The sequence below is a fragment of the Podarcis erhardii genome, assembly GCF_964252035.2.
Source record: "Podarcis erhardii genome assembly, chromosome: 9".
Taxonomy (NCBI): domain Eukaryota; kingdom Metazoa; phylum Chordata; class Lepidosauria; order Squamata; family Lacertidae; genus Podarcis; species Podarcis erhardii.
In genome coordinates this window covers 52,777,838-52,801,109 of record NC_138512.1, presented here as the reverse complement: position 1 = coordinate 52,801,109, position 23,272 = coordinate 52,777,838, and the positions used below count along the sequence as shown (strand labels likewise).

Below are 23,272 nucleotides of genomic sequence, written 5' to 3'. Positions count from 1 at the left end.
TAACAGGTCTGGGGGGGGGGGTTGGGGGGTCCTTTCTGAGTTGTTGGAGAGTTTCTGTCAATCAAACTATACACTGCTAGACTGGATAGATTGATAGCCTGAGGTGTGAGGTAGCATGATATGACTTTTTGAGGTGCTGACTCATGAGACACTAACATTGCACTGTAGCAATTCAGTCTTCGTTTGGTTTTAGTCACTGCAGCTGACCAAGGTATTATCCGTATTTTCCTGCAGAATATTCTCCCTATCACATTTTTCTTTTCTTTTTGCAAGCCTTGCATAGAGCTAAAGCCTTATGAAGATGCCTTTTAAGGAGTTAGGCCAGTGTTGTCTCCTCTGACTGACAGAAGCAGTCCTTTTTTTCCTTTTCTTTTTTACTATTATTAACTGTTTTAAATAATTCCAATTCATAACAAAAAAAAAATTCCATTTTCCCTTGCCTATCTCCTGTGTCCATTTACAAAGCTGGTGTAAGTTACAGAGTAGCTTCATTTATATCTAATGTACATGTAAAACATCATGTTTTGGTGTATTAATATGTCCTGTTTCTAATAAGGAAACAAAACAAAAATAAGCAAATAGCAACTTTCCTACCTCCACATTCTATTTTAAAGTCTGCACAAAACTTCTTTCTTATCATTTATTTTATCTAGAGCATGTGCAGTTCTAAAAATGGCTACAAATGTATTGAAATTTATATGGAATTTGGAATGCATTACTTGTTTGTGAGTAGCAAGCTTCTTAAAAAGGTAAAGGGACCCCCGACCATTAGGTCCAGTCGTGACCGACTCTGGGGTTGTGGTGCTCATATCGCTTTACTGGCTGAGGGAGCCAGCGTACAGCTTCCGGGTCATGTGGCCAGCATGACTAAGCCACTTCTGGCGAACCAGAGCAGTGCATGGAAACGCCGTTTACCTTCCCGCCAGAGTGGTACCTATTTATCTACTTGCACTTTGACGTGCTTTCAAACTGCTAGGTTGGCAGGAGCAGGGACCAAGCAACGGGAGCTCACCCTGTTGCGGGGATTCAAACAGCCGACTTTTTGATCGGCAAGTCCTAGGATCTGTGGTTTAACCCACAGTGCCACCCATATCCCTAGCAAGCTTCTTAGGATAACAAATTAGGAGATAAATACTTTTTTTAAAAAAATTGTCCATTAGCATTTTAGAGACCAACTAAGTTGGTTCTGGGTATAAGCTTTCGTGTCCATACACACGAAAGCTTATACCCAGAACCAATTTAGTTGGTCTCTAAGGTGCTACTAGACAATTTTTTTATTTTTATTTATTTTGACTGTGTCAGAGCAACATGGCTACCTACCTGAATCTAAAATAGGAGATGTGAGAGAATGAACCTGGGATCTTTTCCATGCAAAATATGCACTCTACTACTGAGCTAGAGTCATTCTTCAGAATTTCATTGATAAGTACTGATAGTTGTCTTTTCATATTTTTTCATCAGAACTTCACATAAATTGGCTGTACTCATTTGTAACAGTGAGCAAAGAAACTTGGCTTAATAAACCAGACTATGCACAAGGTGCATGTTGATACAGACAGCCCAATAGCTCCCACTTTGTCAGTGGTGATGGGTGGGAATTTTCCTAAGAGAGTCTTGCTACCTGGTGATTTAATATTGGAGGCAAAGCTCATACCCGGGTCCTTCCTATTTCTTAGCTTGCCCATCCTTCACACTAGCCATTATGTGACATCAGCTCACAGGAAAGCACTTTATAATGAACCACTTGTGAAGATTTATCACTGCTGCTGCTTGTCCGTGTTGGAAAAATGAAACTGATATGCCCTACTCTTTGGTTACCTCTTTCCCACACTATGGAGAGTGGGTTTGCATGGTTTTCAGGGTTATGTAGCCCAATACAGTACTGTGCATTACAGGGTCTGTGTGGGTGTGAGTGTGGGTGTGTTTGTTTGATATAAGAAAGTAACAAGGAATGCTAGTTCCTATATTATTTGTGGGAAAGGAAAACCAAGACCAAAAACTTTTTTATTAGAGTGTAGCCAGGTTTTCAATTATGCAGTGTGTGGTGATATTCTTTTTAAGCTGTCTAAATTATACATTGTTGCACCTGAGAATATAAACCTGAGTTTCTCAAGTAGCAAGTGATGGGCTTTTTCCTGCTGTAGCCGCTGTTGTTTGTTTTTCTAATGATATCTCTGTGCTATAAAAAGCAATTGAAATTTTGACTGCTTGAAATGTTTTATGGTTTGGACAGCAGGTCATAAAATATCAGTTCTGAGACTCTAGTTTTCTCTGCAACATCCTTTGGAAATAATGCAAACAAAAATCTGTAAGCCATGCTATAGTATTTTAAGTTCTGTGCTGGTGTGTTGATTTACCATGCTTTAAACTTTGAGTGATTGGATTCAAAGAATCATAGAATTGTAGATTTGGAGGGGGCTCTAGCCCAACCCCCTACAATGCAGGAATATGCAGCTGGCTCATACAGGGATTGAACCCACAACCTTGACATTATCAGCACCCTCTAAGCAACTGAGCCAGCACATCAAAGCCCTAAATGTTTGTGGAATAGTTGTGTTCAAGTTTCTTTGTTCACAAGGGCCAAGCTTAGTGCCAGAGCTAGGAAATTTAGCCAGCTGGCAAAGGTCTTCAGTTTCTGATGAAACCATTACCTTGTCGGAATGGGCCCTGAAAACCAGATAAAAAAATTAAGGCAAGTGGAAGGAAATCCAGATGAAAGACAGAAACATAAGGAAGAGCTAAGGCAGGTTCAATCTGGATCTCTAACAACAGTGACATCTTCTGGTGTAGCCTCTGCATTAAGCAGTCTACAGTTAGACCAACAGAACAGTGTTCCATACCTGGTCTGCTGGTTAATGATGCAGAGTGTAGGAGGCCCTTTTCTTAAAGCCTGTTAATAAATGGCTCTAAGCAGAGCCTTTTTGGGTTGTTTTTTTAAATGAGGTCTAGTTCTCATATCTTGATAGAAGAGCCATGGGTGCCAGTACATAATGGCTGTCATGGCTGACAATACTCAGTTCCATTGAGTACTTTCAAATAAAAAGCTCTAGTCCTAGGCATGTACTAGTTGTCAGTCCAAACAATATTTGCAGCTTTGTATTTGTCACTGAGGTCCCATGGGTACTAATTATATCAGCATCCACTGAGACCATTAACATTAGAAGTACGGTACCCATGTAATGTAGAACTTCAAACATTGAGGAGATAGCAGCCATGTCACAAAGGTAACATTTGAATGAAATCTCATGATCATACCTAACTATTTTAAAAAATCAGCCTTGGTGGTTATTTAATGCCAAAGCCCTACCTCCTTTTAGTAGCCTAGTTCCTAGGGAAATTTAAAGTTACCAGTTTGGATTTAGATTTAGCCATGGTTAGAGTAGGCACATTAAAATCATTGGGATTTAAGTTAGTCATTACTAACTTAACTCCCATTGATTTCAGTGGATATACTGCTCTTAATGTGTCTGGAACCAGCCCAACATCCTCATACGTATTCCATGTGGGGAGGGGAGGAATAGGCAGAGATAAATGGCTTAGGTTGGCTGTCAAGAATGCAACCATGGTAGTGATAGCATCATATGACAAGCTATGTGTCCGTAATGATGTGCAATTGAAACAAATGTTAACTTCATGAACATAGGTGAAGTAAAAATGGTTAAAATTTGCCCAAATCCTGTGACATTAAAACAAATTATTTCCCATATAAAACTCTGCTATTGTGCTTGTATTATGAGCTGCCACCCCATGTGGATTGCTCCATGTGTGAACCAGGTCTTAGAAGTGATCCATTTAAAGTGGTAGGTGCAAATGAGCCTAGTGTCTTAGGCTACTTATGCTGGCAAACAGCTGTTAAAACATTTGTAACAGTTTATCTGGAAGCAGTTAATCCATTGTTGGAAAATAAAAAGTCATTTAAAAAGCAGTTAAAATGCATATAAAAGCTAGTTCTAAAGAGCTTTAACAAGCATTTAAAAATGAACATGAAGTCTGCAACACTAAACGTGCTTGCATGTAGTGCCTACTGAAATCATTTTACTTGCTTTTAAGTAAACAGGGATATGATTGTGTTGCAGCAGATGGCTTTAAAATGGACAGTTTCCAGTAAGTATCTAAATTAAATACAGATTAAGAGAATTAATAGAGGAAAAATATAATCACTGTTTGTACAGTTTTGTCTGACAATGAAAACACTCCTGTAACCTGTTTCGTATCTCTCTGGGAAGCCATAAAGGAATTTTTAAAGTGAGTAAATGTTTAATTAGGAGCTGTTAGGAACATTAGGTACAGTAGCTTGAAATATTTCCACAAACCATTTCTTAAGAAGATAGCACACTCAGGATTTTGTTGTTTGCTGTCATTTATTTAAAAGTTGTTGCTGGTAGATTTCTGTAGAGGACCATAAATTTTATAAGTTGACTGCACAGTTTGAAGGTTTGGACACTTAGTGAATAAAAAGTATTGTTATAGGATTGAGATTTTGTTTGAATGGTGCCTATAGGTCCCAGCAAAGACAGATTCTGTATCTGCAAGGTTGTAGAACCTACTAAACTGGTCAATCTAATCTCTTTGTTAAAACAATGGCCCTAGCTGGGCCTGTAATCACCCACATCTGCATTACTAAATACTGAGCCATGTTGCCCTAGAGACAATTAGATGATAAAGCCACTTCCGGCCTGCCCAGGAGGTGGGGTTGCGGGCATCATGCCCACCCCCACATGAGCGGGGGCTGGTTTCAGCCCCCGAGAGAGTAGTGGAATTCCAGCCGCGTCTCCCCCCCAGCCAGCCAATCGGCTGGCTGGGGGGGAGCATGGCCTGCCCTATTTAGGGTCGGCGCAGAGGGGGCTCGCCCTCTTTTCGCCGGCTAGCCCTCACGTTTTCCCACCCTCCCTCCCTTTGGGTAGGCTTTAGGTAGGTCTCTGACTTTGCTATGGACTTTGGTCTGTCGCCGCAAGGGGCATGGTAGGAATTTTTCCCAATTGGCAATTTACAGCCATTTGGTTTTTCGCCTACCTCGTAGCAACTCATCACAACTCCTCGGCATTGGCGGTTAGGCATTGGTAAGAAGGGGTTAAGAGGATGTGTGGGGGGGGGAGGAACGGCATCACCTCCCCCCAATGAACGAAGGGTGGTCCGATAAAGGACTCTGGAGGCGTGGCCCTGTCCAAAGCCTATGGAGGTGTGGGCCAAAGGCACGCCCCCGAGCGGTGACCCGGGGGAGCTCCTAGTTGACGTGCCTCAGCAGGAGACTTCCCCTCTATGGTGTTAACCCTTCCCGTGTCTCCAGCAAATGGGCTGGAGCCGGATAGTCGATAGGACCAATGCCTAAGCCAATGCCTCTCATTCCTGAATTCAATAAAGTTGTGGCCTAATTCACCCATTTAACCTTAAATTATGGTGTCTTGTGTCTTTATTTATCCCGGTGGGGGGCGGGAACTCGCCACGCAATGTTCTTTCAGAAGAGGATAAGCCTCTTCCTCCCTTAACCCGGCTGGATGCCATGTCATTCTAGTGGTAGGAGAACAAGGAGTGAGAGAGCTAGCCTTAGCCTGGGCTTAAGGTGGAAGCAAAGGAGACACAAAAGGTAGACATACTCTGTGTGCTGAAACCAAAGCTATGGCTTTGGGGACCACCCTTGAAATGTAATTGGTAAGCAAGATCTGTTGGAATGTTAATGCTGTGAGCCTGTCCAACTTATGTTCAGGTTGTTTATATGTCTAAATTAAACCATCATGACATCAAAGTCTCCAACAACTTTCATTCCATGGAGACCAAACACTGAGTAAACCCTGGACCCCATGGAGGTTAGAGATTGGGATACAAGCAACAATATAATTATACTATGTGGTTTCAGTTTATGAAATGGATCGTTTTTGTATCCTGGGGACAATTTTACCTAAGAATTACAACTGGCAAGTCCTTCAATCCTGGAAAAATATTGAATCTAATATTCTCAAAATTTGTTTTGGGCTCACTATACTAGATGTACCTTGATGAAAATTTCCATATGCGTTCAACCAAGTTGTTAATTTATCTGAAGTGTACCAGTGAATACGTGTGCCATGAAGCTCATTCAGGGCTAAACAAGACGTTCCACAGGCTATCCTCAACACTTCCAGTGTTTTGTTTTCATTTTAATGACAAGCAACCATGAGGGCCTCAATCAGAAGCGGAATTGGTGGGACAGCATCCTTAACCATTTCTAGCTTAACTGTTTTTTCCACTCATTTGAGAATCCACCTCTTTTTCTACGTGAGCTGAGCAGTAGCTCTTGGGGACTGGCAGATGATTGGCAGAAATTTCTCAGGATTTTCTTCAGTTGGCTTAGCCCTTTCCTTTTCTCCAGAAACATGCATTACTTTTGCTCCTTTAAATACAACTTCTTTATTATGTGATTTGTCATAAATCAGCATACAAATACTGTACATCACATTTTAAAACATTAAAACTCAGCAAAGGTTTTCCAAACTGCTGGTAATTCCTATCATCTTAATAGAGAACAGGATTTTGAACTAATGGTTTCCCTTAGGCCACTGTGTGATCAGCAACTACAAAAGCATGTTTCGCTGCTTGTGTAAAAATAAAATAAAAGGCAGTGTCAATACTTTTTGTTCTCTCAGTTTTAAATGGAAATCTGAATGCATTTAGACAAAAGCTGCAATCCTGTACCCGTTTCTCTCATTGAAAATAATGGGATTGATTTATGAATTGATATGTATAGGGGTTTACTGAAATCTGCAGGTTTTTTTCAGGTTATTTCCCTCTTTGTCATAATGTATCATTTGACTGAAAACTGCCAAAAAGAGTAAAAAAAAAGTATCCTACCTATGTGTTTTATAAACTGTTTGCAGCCTCCATTAAATTACTGAAAAATGTGAAGCTGGCTTTTAACCAGTTTTCTTCTTATCTGTCAATTTCTCTTTCCTTAACTGATACTACATCAGTTGTGGTTTATTTTTCTTACATAATTCTTGCACAATAGTTGAATATGTCTAAATAAATTTTTATCAGTGAGTAGGCTATGAAGCATGCACCAATATGTTTATATAGTTCTATTAATACAAATACTCAGAAGAACTGTTTATAAAAGCAAACATAAAAAGTAGAGAAAACCTTTCAACAACTTATCTTTAGTATACAAAATAGCATTTAGAAATGAAAATATAGACTCTGCCCCCATGAAAGCATACCCACACACACTCTGAAATTTACACACACATATACACACATAGCCCGAGCCATCTGTTGCTATATATTTTTCATGTGTTTTAACATTTTTCTTTTAGAACGTAAATGACAAGTAAAATGTCAAGTTACCCAGAAAATAATAATAGGTATGACAACCAAATGTGAGCTCAGCTTGTTTGTCTAGAAAATAGTTCACAGGATAGCTGCATCCTTCTACGTTGGTGCTTCTGTCTGTTTCTTTTACCATTCTGTTACATTTTTTTTTAAAAAAATAATATTTTATTGAGCAACAAAAACACAGTATATACAAAGAGAAAGACAAGCAATAACAACAAAATAAGTTCAACACATGGGAGCTTTTGATAATAGTCTAAAGAACAAGAAAAAATCAGGAGTGAAGGAAATAGAATTACAAGAATCCATCCTTCCACAATGGTTAATTGAGATCTGGTTTTAACTTTTTAACTTGTTCTTATTGAAATGGTTTTATGTTTTTATTGCTGTAATCTGCTTTGATATGTTTTTTATCACACAGTGGTATACAAATGTTTCTATAAATGAATCAAAATAAATAAAATTATAAATGGGGTATAAAAGCACAATGCACATTGCACAATGGAGAGAGAGAAAATTAAGGTCTCTATTCATAAAAAAAATATTTATATATCACTGTATCACAAAAATATATCACAGTGGTTTACAACAATATAAAAGCATAAAACTAGACAATAACATCATAACACGTTAAAAACAAGTTAAAAGCAAAAAATAAAATAAAAAAACAAGCAAACATTGATAGTGGGGATGCACTCTTAATTGCCTGCATAGGCCTGAATAGAAATGTTTTCAGCAGGCATTTAAAAGTTCACATAGAAGTCTTGCCAGATACCACTAAAAAAAAATCAGATTGTGAAGGGAATTGCCTATGTAACTGCATTGCCATATATTTAATAAATAACTACAAAACAGGGGTTATATTTTCAAAGAGACACACAGTGTTTTATCAGCATCATGACCCTTATTGATTTTGGCGAGGATCATGTGGTTTAAAATCTGCATAACCTTCAAAGTTTACTGCAAATTGCAAAGTCCATGCTGAAGCCTAACCAACAACTGTCTCAACTAGAGCGTTGGGTCTTCAAACTGGGAGTCAGGGTTAAAATTATTGCTCAGTCATGAGTCCAGTAAACAGGGCAGAATCTGACGTAATTGTTATAGTCTGTTTGGTCTCAGTGAGTTGCATGACTGAGACCATTGTGTTAGTCTGCCTCATGGCTGGCAAAATTTATTTCCCTTGAAGAAATGGCCTGGTTAGTGGCCTTTCTCATTCCTGTTTTTACCACACAGTAATCTCTCTGAAAAAGCAAAAAAGCAGAGACATCACATTGCCAACAAAGGTCCGAATAGTTAAAGCTATGGTTTTCCCAGTAGTGATGTATGGAAGTGAGAGCTGGACCATAAAGAAGGCTGATCATTGATGCTTTTGAATTATGGTGTTGGAGGAGACGCTTGAGAGTCCCATGGACTGCAAGAAGATCAAACCTATCCATTCTTAAGGAAATCAGCCTTGAGTGCTCACTGGAAGGACAGATTGTGAAGCCGAGGCTCCAATACTTTGGCCACCTCCCTGGAAAAGACCCTGATGTTGGGAAAGATAGAGGGCACAAGGAGAATGAGATGGTTGGACAGTGTTCTCGAAGCTACCAGCATGAGTTTGATCAAACTGCGGGAGGCAGTGGAAGACAGGAGTGCCTGGCGTGCTCTGGTCCATGGGGTCATGAAGAGTCGGATACGACTAAATGACTAAACAACAGCAACAAAGCTCTCTGAGGAGAGATACCACTTGAAAGGCACTCTGGCCCAGGAAGGCTACACTGAGGGCTTGGGCACACTTTATCCAAAGCTGCCCCCTCCCCAAAAAAATCCTGGCATTTTCAGCCTGATCAGGTGTGGAAGTTAGTAATTTTGTTGGAGAAAGTTCAAGAAGTGTCTGTAAATCAGAGAACATTTAATCAGTTAGATCTGACTTGACCTGCACCTTTTTCTGGAAGAAAAGTACCTAGCTGAATGCACTTATCACTTCAAGGACTGACTATTTCAATGTGTTTTACATTGGGCAGATTTAGTTTGCAATCCTATATCCACTTACCTGGATGTAAGCTTTATTGAACTCATTTGAACTTACTCCCTAGTAGACATGAATAGAATTGTGCTGCTAAGACTGTTTTTTGGACTGTCTAGTCTAGTCTAGTGGGAACACCTGCTGTCTAGGAGCAAGATTACAAAGGAGTCAGCAAATGTATTTTATATCAAAAGCTGCTGCAAATTCAGAAGGCCTGAATCTGAATAAACTTGCTGAATTCCTGTTTTGCCAAGGTTTATCTGCCCCCCAACCTTTGCATTCCTGATTAACTGCACTAATCCATGTACTTCAGCATGCATTAAATTCATGTACTACTGTTTATGCTGACAGCTAAAATAAATGGCTTCCAAAATGGCCAAGTGAGACTGTAGATTAGATTCAAGTAGTTGCAGAATAAGCTTTTTGTGCATATTTTAGCATAATATTCTCCTTTTACACAAAACATATGAGGCTGTGATCCAGATGACTAATAGTATCCTTCTTATAGAAAAGGTCCTCCTTACATTCTTACAATTGGCTTTGTATAATTATCAAGCTGTTTGGGCTGCAACAAGAGTAAAAGAACATTGCTCTTGTTGCTCTAAGAGAAATGACTGTGTATGCCTGTTAGAAGAAAGAAAAGGGCAACTTCTACATAAATAACATGATTATGTATGTACCTGATGAATTTTTAATTTATATCTGTTTCAGGCTCTGCTTGATACTCAGAACCTTCTGAGAGCTCAAATTGCAAATTTCACTTTCAACCTGGGATTTTCAGGGAAATTTTACCACACAGGTAAGGGGGGGGGCAGCAAAATTGGTCTCAATCGTTTTGTGTCTTTGCAGTGCATGGAGCTGAAATTGATTTTGGTGTTGCAGCTTTGTGCTATAAAACGAAATGAAATGAGAGTGAAGAACTCTCAGAGCCTAAGGGAAGAAGAAATCTTCCTTCAGGAGGATACAACCAGAAAACCAATCAACTCTTCCTTATGTTGTGAATTTTACAAAGTGAGTTAGTCTGGCACTCAAATCCCAAACATTTTCAGTGTTGTATCAGTTTGTATGGCTGATGTCTTATCCACTGTAATGTCATAACTCTGACATTCTGGTACTGCAGCAATCCCGCTATCTCAGAATGCATCTACAAGTTTCTTGCAATTAGCTAATGAGCTCCAACTATCATTTTGGGATTCACCAGCCAAATTCTGGACAGCTGCTATTGAGAATTTCTTTCTGTCTCTTAAAATCTTGGCCTTAATTAAGATGCTGAAGTTTGACCTGGTATGCAAGTTCAACACAAATGAAAAAAGCTGTTTTCCTTGACATTATGTAATACTTTGCTGAATAGAATCACAAGTGTTATGCAGATTGATGCAACTGTGTAGTGATAGACTGGGAGATTCCACGTTAAATCCAGTCAAATTTGTAAAGTGCATTAAATTGTGAACTACTTATCAGCGCATGCCATCAACCAGCTTTAAGCCGCAATCCTAGTACACACTTGGGTTTAAGTCCCAATAGAACTCATTTGGATTTACATCTGCATTCATAGGATTGCACTGTAATAATAATTGGTACCTTGGTTCTCAGACTTAATCCGTTCTAGAAGTCCCTTCCAAAACCAAGGTGTGCTTTCCCATAGAAAGTAATGCAAAATGGATTAATCCATTCCAGACTTTTAAAAACAACCTCTAAAACAGCAGTTTAACATGAATTTTACTCTCTAACGAGACCATTGATCCATAAAATGAAAGCAATAAACAATGTACTGCAGTCACACAATCCATCAGTCAGTAGCTGTACTGGGTTCCACACAGTCACAAAAAACAAAACAAAAAGAACTGCAAAAATAAAAACACAAAATAAATAGCAAAAACAGACAGACCTCAGTGTAATACTCAAAACGGAACTGTGGCACTCAAAATGGAGCATGTTTGGCTTTCGAAAAAAGTTTGCAAACCGGAATACGTACTTCTGGGTTTGCAGTGTTTGGGTTCTAAGTTGTTTGAGTACCAAGGCATTTAAGAACCAATGTACAACTGTAGTCATAACTGTTATAAGATAACTCTGCAGCCCTTCCAATGCTGATGTTGAATACTGGATTCCCCCCCCCCCCGCTCTTTACATTTGATTTAAATTTATATCCCAGCTTTCCTTCAAGGATGTCAAGGTGGCAAACCTAACTTTCTTCGCCTCATTTTATTCTCACAACAACCCTGAGTTCTTTCTTTTGTTGTTCTTTTTCTGTTTTGGCTAACCATCACTAGTTTTTTGTGTGAAATAATCCTGGCAGGGATTACTGTGGTCATGGGGCCATCATGATATCCACAGCCCTGCTGCACACACAGGTTGAGGCAGAAGGTGGTATTGGAGGAACAGGCAGATTGTTTTTCCTGCCAGCTTTCATGTGTCATGTCATGCATTTATCCATAATGTTACTGTTATCTGAGATGCATGTTCCCTTTTTGTAATCATGCAGCAAGAAGAATGTTATTCTACTCTAAACTGGAATATCCGATTGCCATTTGCTCCAATTCAGCAGTAGAACACAGGCTTTCCTGGGAAAGGGCCAGGACCAGGGGGAAACCCTGCTGAGACATGAAGTTTTGAAGCCCAGACCTGTGCCTAGAAACATGGCACAAAAGGAATTACTAAAGGTTGCAAAGTCCATTTTGTCCATCTCCAGCTGTAATGGGAAATGATTTTAAAGTAACAGTCAGTTGACACTGCAATATATTTGCTCCTCCTCCTCCTCCTCCTTCTTGTTCCACCTTTTTCCCTGACAGGGACTCAAGGTGGCTTACAGCTAAAACAGGAACAGCTAAAAACATAGGGGAAAGAAATCATTTAAAAATATAAACAGTAATAGGGGGTGTGAAATATATATTAAAGGCAGGTAGGTGGTGCTGTGGTCTAAACCACTGAGCCTCTTGGGCTTACTGATTGGATCCGTGGGACAAACCTCCAGATGGTCCCCACTCTCCCATTTTGAGGGTGTTGGGTGGTGTTGATGAAAAGGCCAAAAGAGAAAGAGGAAGTTCTGTTGCAGCCCATTGGCATCACCTTCTGGGGCAGAAGGGAAAATAGAGTGCCAAAAATGCTAAATATTGACTCAGCTATGAATGTCAGACGGTGCAAAAAAATGCCAGTCAAGATGCACCCCAGTTTACCATACTCACACCAACAGAAACAGTTTGTAAAATGGCTGCTGTGCTGAGAAGCAGGGAAAGGATTAGTTAATTTGCATTGTAGCTGCAGTGTGCACAAGACCTGAATCTCTCTGGTGGCATGTAAAAGCAGTGCATCTAAATAACTACCACAGAACAGATCTCTTTACGTTGGCTCACCCCTGAAATGGCCATATTGTCCAATGACAAAAGTCATTGGTTTTAATGAACTCCTAAAATCTAATGATCCCAAGCAGTCTATGGCATCATTTCAGCTGCCTGAAATGCTGTTTCAGTTCTAAAACCACTTGCTCCTCCCTGACTCAAAGAGCACCAGTAGGAAAAGAAGAAGTTTTATCAATAGAGAGGCAGAAGTTGTATGTATGAGGCTGTATATACCACACCAGATAAATCAGGATCTTAAATAAACAACCACAGCAAACAAAAACAAAACAGATTGTTCATTTGTAAGGCTCAGAAACTGGTACCATTATTAATAATGGCACCAAATAAGATTAATGTAACATCTCACCAGTTCAGGGAGCTACTTGATTTATTATGTCACAAAGAAGTTTCCAGAATACTTGGCTAGAGCACTGGTGAATCTCATGGGGGAAAATTTACCATAAATGTGGAGCAGTTACCAATGACACCTTTGAACATGTTGTTCAAACACAGATGTTACTAAGACAATGCTTATGTTCAGTCTTATGGATGGTGAGGAGGCACAACATCTTTCACCAGGATAAGACACCCATTGGTTTTGACTGCTTTGTTACACTGTGAATAAAGTGGCCGCCAGTGGAATAGCTGTTGCAGAAATGGGCTGTCACAAATTGATATCACCTTCTTTATCCAATTAAAACCTTATGTTCAAACACTCAAGCAAGGTAGTTCTCCTTACCTTGTCTGTTGTGCGCATATAATAGGATCCAACAACTCATTCTTCTGCCCTGACCCTCAGCACTATTAATCAGTCACATTGGCAAGTATAGCTACAAGCGGAAATTGCTCACCAGGCACACAGTTTGACTTCTTGGACATTACTGTCTCACCCTGTCCCCGGCCTCAAACTCTGTAGCATTCTTATGTAAAATGTGGTGATTCTGGATTGCTCACAGCTCTGCTTAGCCTAGCAAAATGAAATCCCATCCTCCAGGTTTTTGCCAGTTTTCTAGATGTTAGTCTTAAGTTCCTCTGGAAAGATCCACACCCCATCCCTTAAATTCGTGTGAATGATTTTGTAAATATGCAGCCACAATGTTTTTAATGCCATTTCTTTTCCAAATCTGCACCAGGGTGCTTGAAGTGTTTTTTTCTTCCAGACATGGAATAAATCATATTTCAAGCACCTCATTTTTATTTTTGCTCTTCTCTCCCCCCCCCCCGCCCCAATTAATGGTGCTTTCTCAGTTTTGTGGTTGGTTTTCTGGGTAAGTATCTAGCCACATAGACACTTCATCAACTGCATGCCTTGAGTGACTTGACCAGATGAATTGCCTTCTGTGTGAGCTGCCTTCTGTGTTTGGCTGTTGGTTGCTTGTGAGGCTGGGTTGATCTTCCTGCCAGAATTTGTTGCAATCTAATTCTAAAGTTCATTGTGCTTTTCTCAAATATTTGTTAAAGCATTTTTTTAATGAAATGGAAACGTTATTCTATGAATCTATTTATTTCTGCAGGAACTGCAGAGGAAGACGAAGGCGATGACCTATTACTGGGGTCTGTGGATGAATTTTGGTGGTTCCCTCATATGTGGAGCCACATGCAGCCTCATCTCTTCCATAATGAATCATCCCTGGTAGAACAGATGATCCTCAACAAAAAATTTGCCTTAGTGAGTTTAATTCATATACTGTGGATTTGGCAGTTTTGCTTCCTAATTCATAGTACACATTTCCCCCTCTAATCTCATAAATTTAGTGTTTTCCATTTAGGGAATGTATTGAAATGCCTCTTAGATCAATTTATCTGGGCTGCTGTTCTCAGCTTGTTAAGAAACGCATTTGAATTCAGTCATGCTTATATGATGCCACTGGACAAGTCTAATAAAATCACAGAACAGGCACATCTATTTTGCAGCACCTCCTCAAATTCAAATCAATTGTCATTGCACTTTTACCAATAACAGTCCCACAACTAGTTCAGATGGAAATAGGCCCTGGTCACTTTCATGATTTCAAAGGTACATTTTCCAGCCTCTGGGATCAGAGAAATTGCCACCAGCCAATAACCATGTGTTCCTTGCTCAAGTATGACCATGACCATCAGCAGGATCACCAGCAAGATTAAATGCAAGAAGCTCTGAGCCAGCCCCCAGTGATACAGCTTTGAAGATCATATTCTTAGTCATTCTCCTCCTCTTGGTCAGAAAATGCTGTCCATTTTGGTACATCCTAAAATTAAATAGGGTGCTGCTTTATACTGGGCCAACTCCTTTTCCCACCTATCTTAGAATTGTCTACACTGAGGGCTCATCCACATTTCTGCTTGTTCCACCTTTTCCCCCAAACAAAACCCACTCTTTTCCATGGAATCAGAGCAAACATTGGCTGAGTTTTCTGCAGAGTGACATTGGCCCTGATTCAGTGGTTAAAAAGCAGGTTTTCCTAGGGCAAGTGGCAGAGCAAACAGAAAACTGCATGGACTTGTGCCTAGAAAGCATGGGACAAGCAGAAAACCACTTGGACCATTGCTTTCTAGGCACTGGGCAAGCAAAGTGTGGATGAGCCCTGACTGGCAGCAGTTCTCAGACAGGGTACATTCCCAGCTGTACCTAGATACTGGGCATTTGTCAGGATTTACGATGTCTCACACAAGACCACCTATGAACAAATGACAAGATTACAGTAAAAAACTATTTGCTTACCTTTACAATCAAGCTTTAAGCAACTAAATAAGTTTCCCAAAAACTATTTCTTTTAGCGCAATCCTCTCTCTATATACATATACATATATATACTGTGTGTGTATTACACAAGTCCCATTGAATTCAATCAGACTTACTCCAAGGAAAGTGGATTTAGTATGAAATTTGTATTTTCAAAATCTTTTTTCTCCACAATTAGCCACAGTTGTGCTATTAAGTGTACAACAGACACTGAATATTCATATAGAAAGTATTGAAAATACGCTGGGTTTTTTTCCATTGTAAGTATAAACATTCAGATAAAATGGGAGTATACCTATATATTCTTATTTGTTTTAAAGTTGTATTAAAACTATACCAGGGGAATTATGCAAAACTACCTTTATTGGCTAGCCCTGTTTTGGCTAAGGAAAATTCTATCAAGAATACTGCTATTGTTGTTTTTAAAAATTATACTTGAAGTAAACAACAGCAGAAAGCCATTTTTGCCTGAAATCTGCCTTCTGCTCTTAATTCAGGTATTTTTGTATACATTTTACATGGGTGAATTAATTTATTGATAACAAATATGTCAATAAGTTATTTATGTGTGCAGTCATCCTATAAAGTTACGTACTGTGATCTGGAAAATGTTTCTTATGGAGAAATCTTTAGCATTACTCTTACATACAGTTCTTGCATTGCAACCTCTTGTTTCAGCCTAATTTTCAGAAATATAAGAGTTGGTAAATGGAGAGCCAGTTATATTGATTATTGTGCTACGTACAATATGGCTAGGCATCTTGAACCTTTGTTCAGCAACAGAAGTGTTGAGGAGAAATGTTCAGTGCAAATCAGCAGGCACACAGGGACCAGTTTAGGAATTTAACTTTAAAACAGAATTTTGAAATTGCATTATGCTGGCAGATAGGAATCTCCAAAGGAGACCTAAATTGAATTTAGTGAAATAAAAAAGTAGAGACTTAAAATTACACAGCAGCCTTCGTATTAAGCTTTAAAGTGTAAGGTTTATAAAAAAGATTAAAAATCTGGAGCAAAAAAGATTTGCCATTATCTAGGCATATGGGGTTCATCCAGGATTTTAAAATAAGCCACATAAGTCTATTTAAATTAACAAGTTATTCAGGGAGGATAATTTGCATGTTAGATATCTTGATAGAACACTGCTAGAGATACAACAAAAGAGAAACCTTGGTGGCATTACTGTTGAATGGAAGTCATGATCATTACAGAATGAAGACACAAAGGCCACATGCTATTGCACTTGCAACAGAGGAGATCTTAGACAAAAAGTGCACTGAACTAATCAGAAAAAATGTAGGAGGAAGCTACTTTATAAGTTTCCTTTATAAGCTTTCATTAGCATGAAAAAGGAACCTGAAAGAAAAGTCTCAAGCTGACATTTGCCCAACCTGCTGTAGATTTTGAATATATTCTGTGCAGAAGGAAAGAAACAGAATGTCAACTGGAATAACAATATCATAAGGATCAATGTATGGATTTAACAGGTTGTCTGCATGTATAGACATATATGAAAAGCAAAGCAAGTCATAAAAGTGATTGAATTTCAGAAACTTACATATTGATTTCCTCCTTGTTGCTGTTGTTTCCATGCATTGCAAAATATATTATACCTATCATACTTTATGCAGATGAAAAATGTATGTTAAGTTCCATGACAGCTGAAAAGCTGGGGAGGGACCTTGCACATTACTTTGTCACTTTTACCGGTAGTTAATGCTAATAAGGGTATGCTATTGTTGCTTTTGGACTTCTTCCTCTAGTGGACCAAAATGCCTGCCTGCCATTTTTGTCATCTTTTCTGTGGCTCTGTACCTGAAAGCAGGATGTGAAAGAAAGCATTATCACACTTGTTCATATATTTGCTTGGGTGAGAGGCCCGCAGAGAGCTTTTCATTGATTAGCTCTCCAGGCTTTTGTTTTGCTTTGTTTCAGGAACATGGTATTCCAACTGATCTGGGATATGCTGTAGCTCCACACCATTCTGGCGTCTATCCTGTCCACGTCCAACTTTACGATGCCTGGAAGAAAGTCTGGAATATCAGAATCACCAGCACAGAAGAGTATCCACACCTGAAACCTGCACGGTACAGGAGGGGCTTCATCCACAAAAACATCATGGTGAGCTGTTTGGTTTCTGATGGTGAACATTTGTTTTAAATGGAAGAGAAACCATCTGATCTCCTCCTCAGTGCTGTGTCAAGAGAAGGAGGAGGGAATGGGGAACTGACAAGCCTGAGATGATTGTAGGTCACATTGAAAGGGGGGGGGGGTGGCCAATTTTTGAAAAAACAATGTGTTAAATTATTTTTAATTTGTGGTTTATTTGATAAGATTTGGAAAATCAATAAAAACTATTTGGCAAAAAAAAGTTTTTTTCAAAGTTATAAATATAAATGCATTATTAAATATATTAATACATATATAAATAAATTAACAATTAATCTCCTCATGTGGTGCTTCTTTAGACATTGGTGCACTGGCACAATATGGGGTGTTGCTGCTGTACCTATCAATATGCTGCTGCCCCAGGAGTTTGTAGTTTTTCTTTATTCTGTGCATTTTTCTGTACATCAAAATTAAGGTTAAAAAAATCACCCAACAAAGTTAAGCATATTCAAGTTGTACCAATTACAATGAGAGAATTAAGTGCATGTTAATATCTCTTCCATTAAAATTTCTGGGACTCAATAAGTGTTCTGCTTTGGGTAGATCATGCCTCATTCTGCCCTTCCCCTCACTGTTTTTCTGTAGGTTCTTCCTCGACAAACTTGTGGTCTCTTTACTCACACCATTTTCTACAAAGAGTATCCTGGTGGTCCTAAAGAACTGAACAAAAGTATACAGGGTGGGGAACTGTTTTTCACTGTTGTTCTCAATCCAGTAAGTAAATCACATTATTTTAAGACACTTAAAGAAAATAATCATTGAGCTTGTTTTAAAGAGGTCCACAACCTTAAGAAATTGCAAATTAAACCATTGGCAGTATTTTTATTTAGCTGCTATCACTGATATGTTTAAGGTCAAATACTTTTGTCACATGTATTTCTAAAATTAAATATACTGGTCTAGGTTCAATATATTCTGTTGTTTGCTTAGTAACATGGTGGTAAAAGTTATTCGTGATATCCAGCTAAGTTATATGCAAAGTAGGCCCACCAAATTAAATGGACATACTATGTTGTCCAATGTTAGTCATATTAACCCTCTGTGTTTTAGTTAAGTTAGTTAAAGCTATACAAAAGACTTAACTTGTTCAATTTCTGCCTGCCATACAACTTTTCCAGGGACAAAACCCCTATTTTCCTCCAATGCCAACCTTATACCCAAGCCTAGACTGTCTTAACCCCATTTAACATAATGTGACACATTTCTTTTTTTTTAAATATATTTTTATTAAGTTTTGCATAAATATATTTCGCAGACATACAAAAGACAAAAATAAATAAAACAAACATAAAAAAGAAAAAAAAAGAAAAAGAAAAACATACAATACATACTACATAAACAACACAACTTAACATTAATTTTACAACATTGATCGACTTCCCTTTATCTCGATTTCGGATAATGTTATCTTAGTTATCTATCTGCTGTATCTATTCCAAAATGAAATTTATAGCGTAGTAAGCGTTATCTCATGCCTACTGTGATTTTTTTTTTTTTTTTGGATACATATATATTTCTGATTAACATTTTGATTTTCCCCTTGTCTCTATTTCCATATATGTTCTAAATTTATCCCATTCATTACTAAATTTTGTACGTTTTTGATTTCTTATTTTCTGTGTCAATTTTGCCAATTCTAAATAGTCCAATAATTTAAATTGCCACTCCTTTAATGTTGGGATTTTTGGTGTTTTCCAGTACTGTGCTATGAGGGTTCTAGCGGCCGCTGTTGCATATTGAAGAAAGGTCCTATCTTCTTCTTTAATATCCTTGCCAATTATCCCCAGCAGGAAGGCTTCAGGCTTTTTGACGAACGTATATTTAAGAATTTTTTTTAATTCATTATAAATAGATTCCCAGAATTTCTTGAGAATCTCGCACGTCCAGCACATGTGGAAGAATTCGCCCTCCTTGTTCTTACATTTCCAACACAATTTATCACCTGTTCTATAAATTTTATGCAATTTTATCGGCGTTATGTACCATCTGTACATCATCTTGTACATATTTTCCTTGAGTGTCGTGCATGCTGAATAATTCATATCTTTACGCCATAAAGCCTTCCATTTATCAAATTCTATATTGTACCCTAGATCTACCGCCCACTTCACCATCACCTCCTTTACTTCCTCGTCCTTGGTGTCCCACTCAAGCAACTGGTTGTACATTTTTGATAGTAATTTTGTTTTACTTTCTATTATTTCAATCTGGAATCTGGATTTTTTCTCACTTATTCCAATCTTTTTATCTTCCGTCCACATTGAATTTATTTGATGATATTGAATCCAACCAGTCAACTTATTTTTTATTTCTTCATATGGTCTAATCCTCCACCCGGATTCTGTTTTGGTTAGTAGGTCCTCATATGTCCATCGTTCCCCCTCAAGGTTTGATTTTTTAATTGTTAAAATATCAATTGGTGATAGCCACCAGGGTGTTTTCTGCTCCAGCAATTTTTTATTCCTTTCCCAGACTTCCAGTAGTGGCCCTCTGAAGATATGGTTAGAAAAACCTTTATGGACCCTTCCCTTGTCTCGCCATAGATAGGCGTGCCAACCAAATCTTAAGTTAAACCCCTCTAGGTCTAACATCTCTTTATTTTTGATGACGATCCAATCTTTTACCCAACAAAGGCATGCGGCCTCATAATATAGCCTCAGATTTGGAACCGCAAACCCCCCCCCCTATCTCTTTGATCTGTAAGCAATTTAAATTTGATTCTGGGTCTTTTCCCCCACCAAATAAATTTGGAAAGTAATCTCTGCCATTCTTTAAATATTGCAATTCCCCTAATTATTGGAATGTTCTGGAATAAGAAGAGTAATTTGGGTAATAAACTCATTTTAATCGCCGCCATTCTACCCATCCACGAAAGATGTAATCTGTTCCATGTATCTAAGTCCTTCATTATTTCTTTCCATGTTTTCTTATAATTATTTTCCATCAAATTTATATTTTTCATAGTTATCCAAATTCCAAGGTATTTAACTTTTTTAGCTATTTTAATTCCAGTTTGTCTTTCAAGCTCATTTTTGGTATCTTCTTTCATATTTTTAGTCATTATTTTTGTTTTTTCCTTGTTCAATTTAAATCCCGATAGTTTTCCAAATTCTTCCAGTAATTTTATAGCTTTGCCGATGCTCTCCTTTGGTTCTTCCAATGACAACATAAGATCGTCTGCATATGTTTTCAATTTGTATTCTTGCACGCCGATTTTTATGCCACGGATCTCTGGGGTTTTCCTTATCTTATTTGTAATTGTCTCTAAAACCGTGATAAACAACAGCGGTGATAGAGGGCACCCCTGTCGGGTACCTTTTGCTATTTCAAACTGTTCTGTCAGGTTATTATTTATTATTAATCTGGCTCTTTGTTGTATGTATATTGCTCTAACTCCTTCTAGGAATGTGCCCTCTATCCCTGTTTTTTCCAGGCATTTTATTAGGAAACCCCAAGAAACATTATCGAAAGCCTTCTCGGCATCAACGAACAGTAAAGCGGCAGGAATTTCACATAATGTGACACATTTCTTGATAGGCATGGCTTCCATTGTACTTTTAAGTTAACTTGTACAATGAATTCTTAATGGTGTTTAACTGCTGAACATGCCTAAGCCTCTTTGCAAATTTTTCATATTTGCCTTTTGAAGAAAGGGGTGATTCTTTTAAATCCACCCACACTTATTGTGTAGTAGTATTTGCAGAAAATAATTTTCAGGGACTGCCTGATTTCAGATGAACCCACCATGGGAAAGTTGTGTCCTGGTTGTTAGGAGAAAAAGAACAAACTATAGAGATTCCAGGACTAGGGAAAAATACAGAAACAGGAAAAGTGCACTGAGGGGAAGGGGAAAACAGCAGCTCTTTAGGACCCCAGGGATTCCTCTTGCCTGGTGTCTGAGCAATTCACTTATCAGTCATAGCTAAAATTCATTGGTTAAAAACATAGACAGATGGGAGCAGCTAGCTGGCTCATTTCACAGAAATCACTTATAATGGTACCTGCACATTTAATTTCATAACTTACTTCTTAGGAGGGCTAGAGATGTACTTTTTTAAACAAAAACTTAGAAACTGGGGCTTCTGCCCAGATGTGCCATTGAAGGCCTTCATGGCTACCATGTTGGTCATCCCTACAGCTCATGGACAAGACCAAACTGCATTTCAAGATCTAACTGTATAATGGAAATAAACGTATAACAGGGGTAAGATAATTTAGCGCCCTTCAGTTGACATTAGGCTACATCTGCCATATTCCCTGACCATTTGGATGCGCTGACTGGGGTTGATGAAAGTTGTACTCCACAAACATCTGGAGAGCACCACCTTGGCTGTGCTATGAAGTTTATTTTACATCCTCCTCTGTGCCGAAAAACAGCCACAGCAGTGTAAAAGAATAGCATATGTGAATGTCTTACATGACTTGATCATTTATATTAGCTCTATTCCCTTCTAAGTTTCCAGATCCTTCAGGTTTAGTACTATGCACAAAAACATTATCTGTTTGCTGTGTTTGTGGGAAACATAAAAGCTTGTGTTCTAAAATAGCTCATCCAGTAGTCTTCTAATGCATGCACTTTTGTGGAATTGGTTTACATCCCCTCTGTCGCTGGCTGAACTGTGATCTGATAGCAGGTATAAAATTATCCTAGCAGCAAAGCCCATTGTGTTCATAAAGCATGTAGAGAGCATAAATTCCAGCAGTGCATAAAGAACAGTAGGAGTTGATAGCACACTATTCACTTTTAAATAATCATTGCACACCCATAGGCTATGGAGGGTCAGATTCACTTGGGTAAATGCTTGTATAATGCAAAGCTGTGCATATGTACCTAGGAGTAAGTCTGGTTGAGTTTGATGGAACTTGCTCCCATGTAAGTGTGTGGGGGATTGCAGCCTTAATATGATTTGTAGCCAATTAGTGAGACCACCTATCAGGAGATAGCAAGCGTGGAGTGCATGAAGACTAGGGAAGGGCCCTAGTAGAGTGAAAGAGCATCTGCTCTATGTACAGAAGACCCCAGATTTAATCCCCAGCATCTCCAGGTAGGAGTGGGGAAGACCCCTGTCTGAAACCCTGGAGAGCCACCGCCAATCAGTGTAAACCATAGTGAGCTAGATGGACTAATGGTCTGGTTTAATGTAAGGCAGCTGTTCCTGTGATTTCATTTTTCACTTTAATTCATTTGGTTGGGATTACAGTTATTATTTTATTATTATTTATTAAATCTGTATGCCACTCTTCATCTGTAGATCTCAGGGCAGTTCAGAACATAAAAAGACAGGATAAAAAGACAAAATACATAATAAAAAAGAAAAGCCCCAAAACCAAAAAAACAACAACCCACCCCTCCCACAAAAACAGTTTTATGTACAGTATTTTAAATTGCTTCCCTGTAACTGTTGTTTCTTTGCAAGGGGCCTCGTACGCTCATACAGATGGGTTTTGCCTTCCTGCCCTAAGTAGAAATTCTCAAAACCATTTTTGTTAGGTTGTGGGCCTCCTCTTGTCTCATAAAGTCTTGGACCTTTGTCTACTGCACTGGGCTAAGCTGGCTTTGCTGGCAGAAGACTCTTCCATTTTAGATTTCTTTAGTGAGAGCAGTGCAGTCATGTTTGTATACACACAGACCCATTTTGTGGCTTCCAGTTGCCCTTTATACTTTGTATTGGTATGTGTATTGGCGGGCTCTGGTCCATGGGGTCACGAAGAGTCGGACATGACTAAACGACTAAA

General features: G+C 38.7%; 1 protein-coding gene across 2 annotated transcripts in view; it reads left to right on the top strand.

Moving 5' to 3' along the window:
• LOC309350139 (bifunctional heparan sulfate N-deacetylase/N-sulfotransferase 3) overlaps positions 1 to 23,272 on the top strand; it is a 62,719-nt gene that overhangs the window by 10,154 nt on the left and 29,293 nt on the right. For both annotated transcript variants that reach the window (XM_081876830.1, XM_081876831.1), the window contains exons 2-5: positions 10,022 to 10,109; positions 14,160 to 14,314; positions 17,303 to 17,488; positions 18,122 to 18,250. In XM_081876830.1, the coding sequence (XP_081732956.1) occupies positions 10,022 to 10,109; positions 14,160 to 14,314; positions 17,303 to 17,488; positions 18,122 to 18,250 (558 nt within the window). The remainder of the gene's footprint in view (positions 1 to 10,021; positions 10,110 to 14,159; positions 14,315 to 17,302; positions 17,489 to 18,121; positions 18,251 to 23,272) is intronic.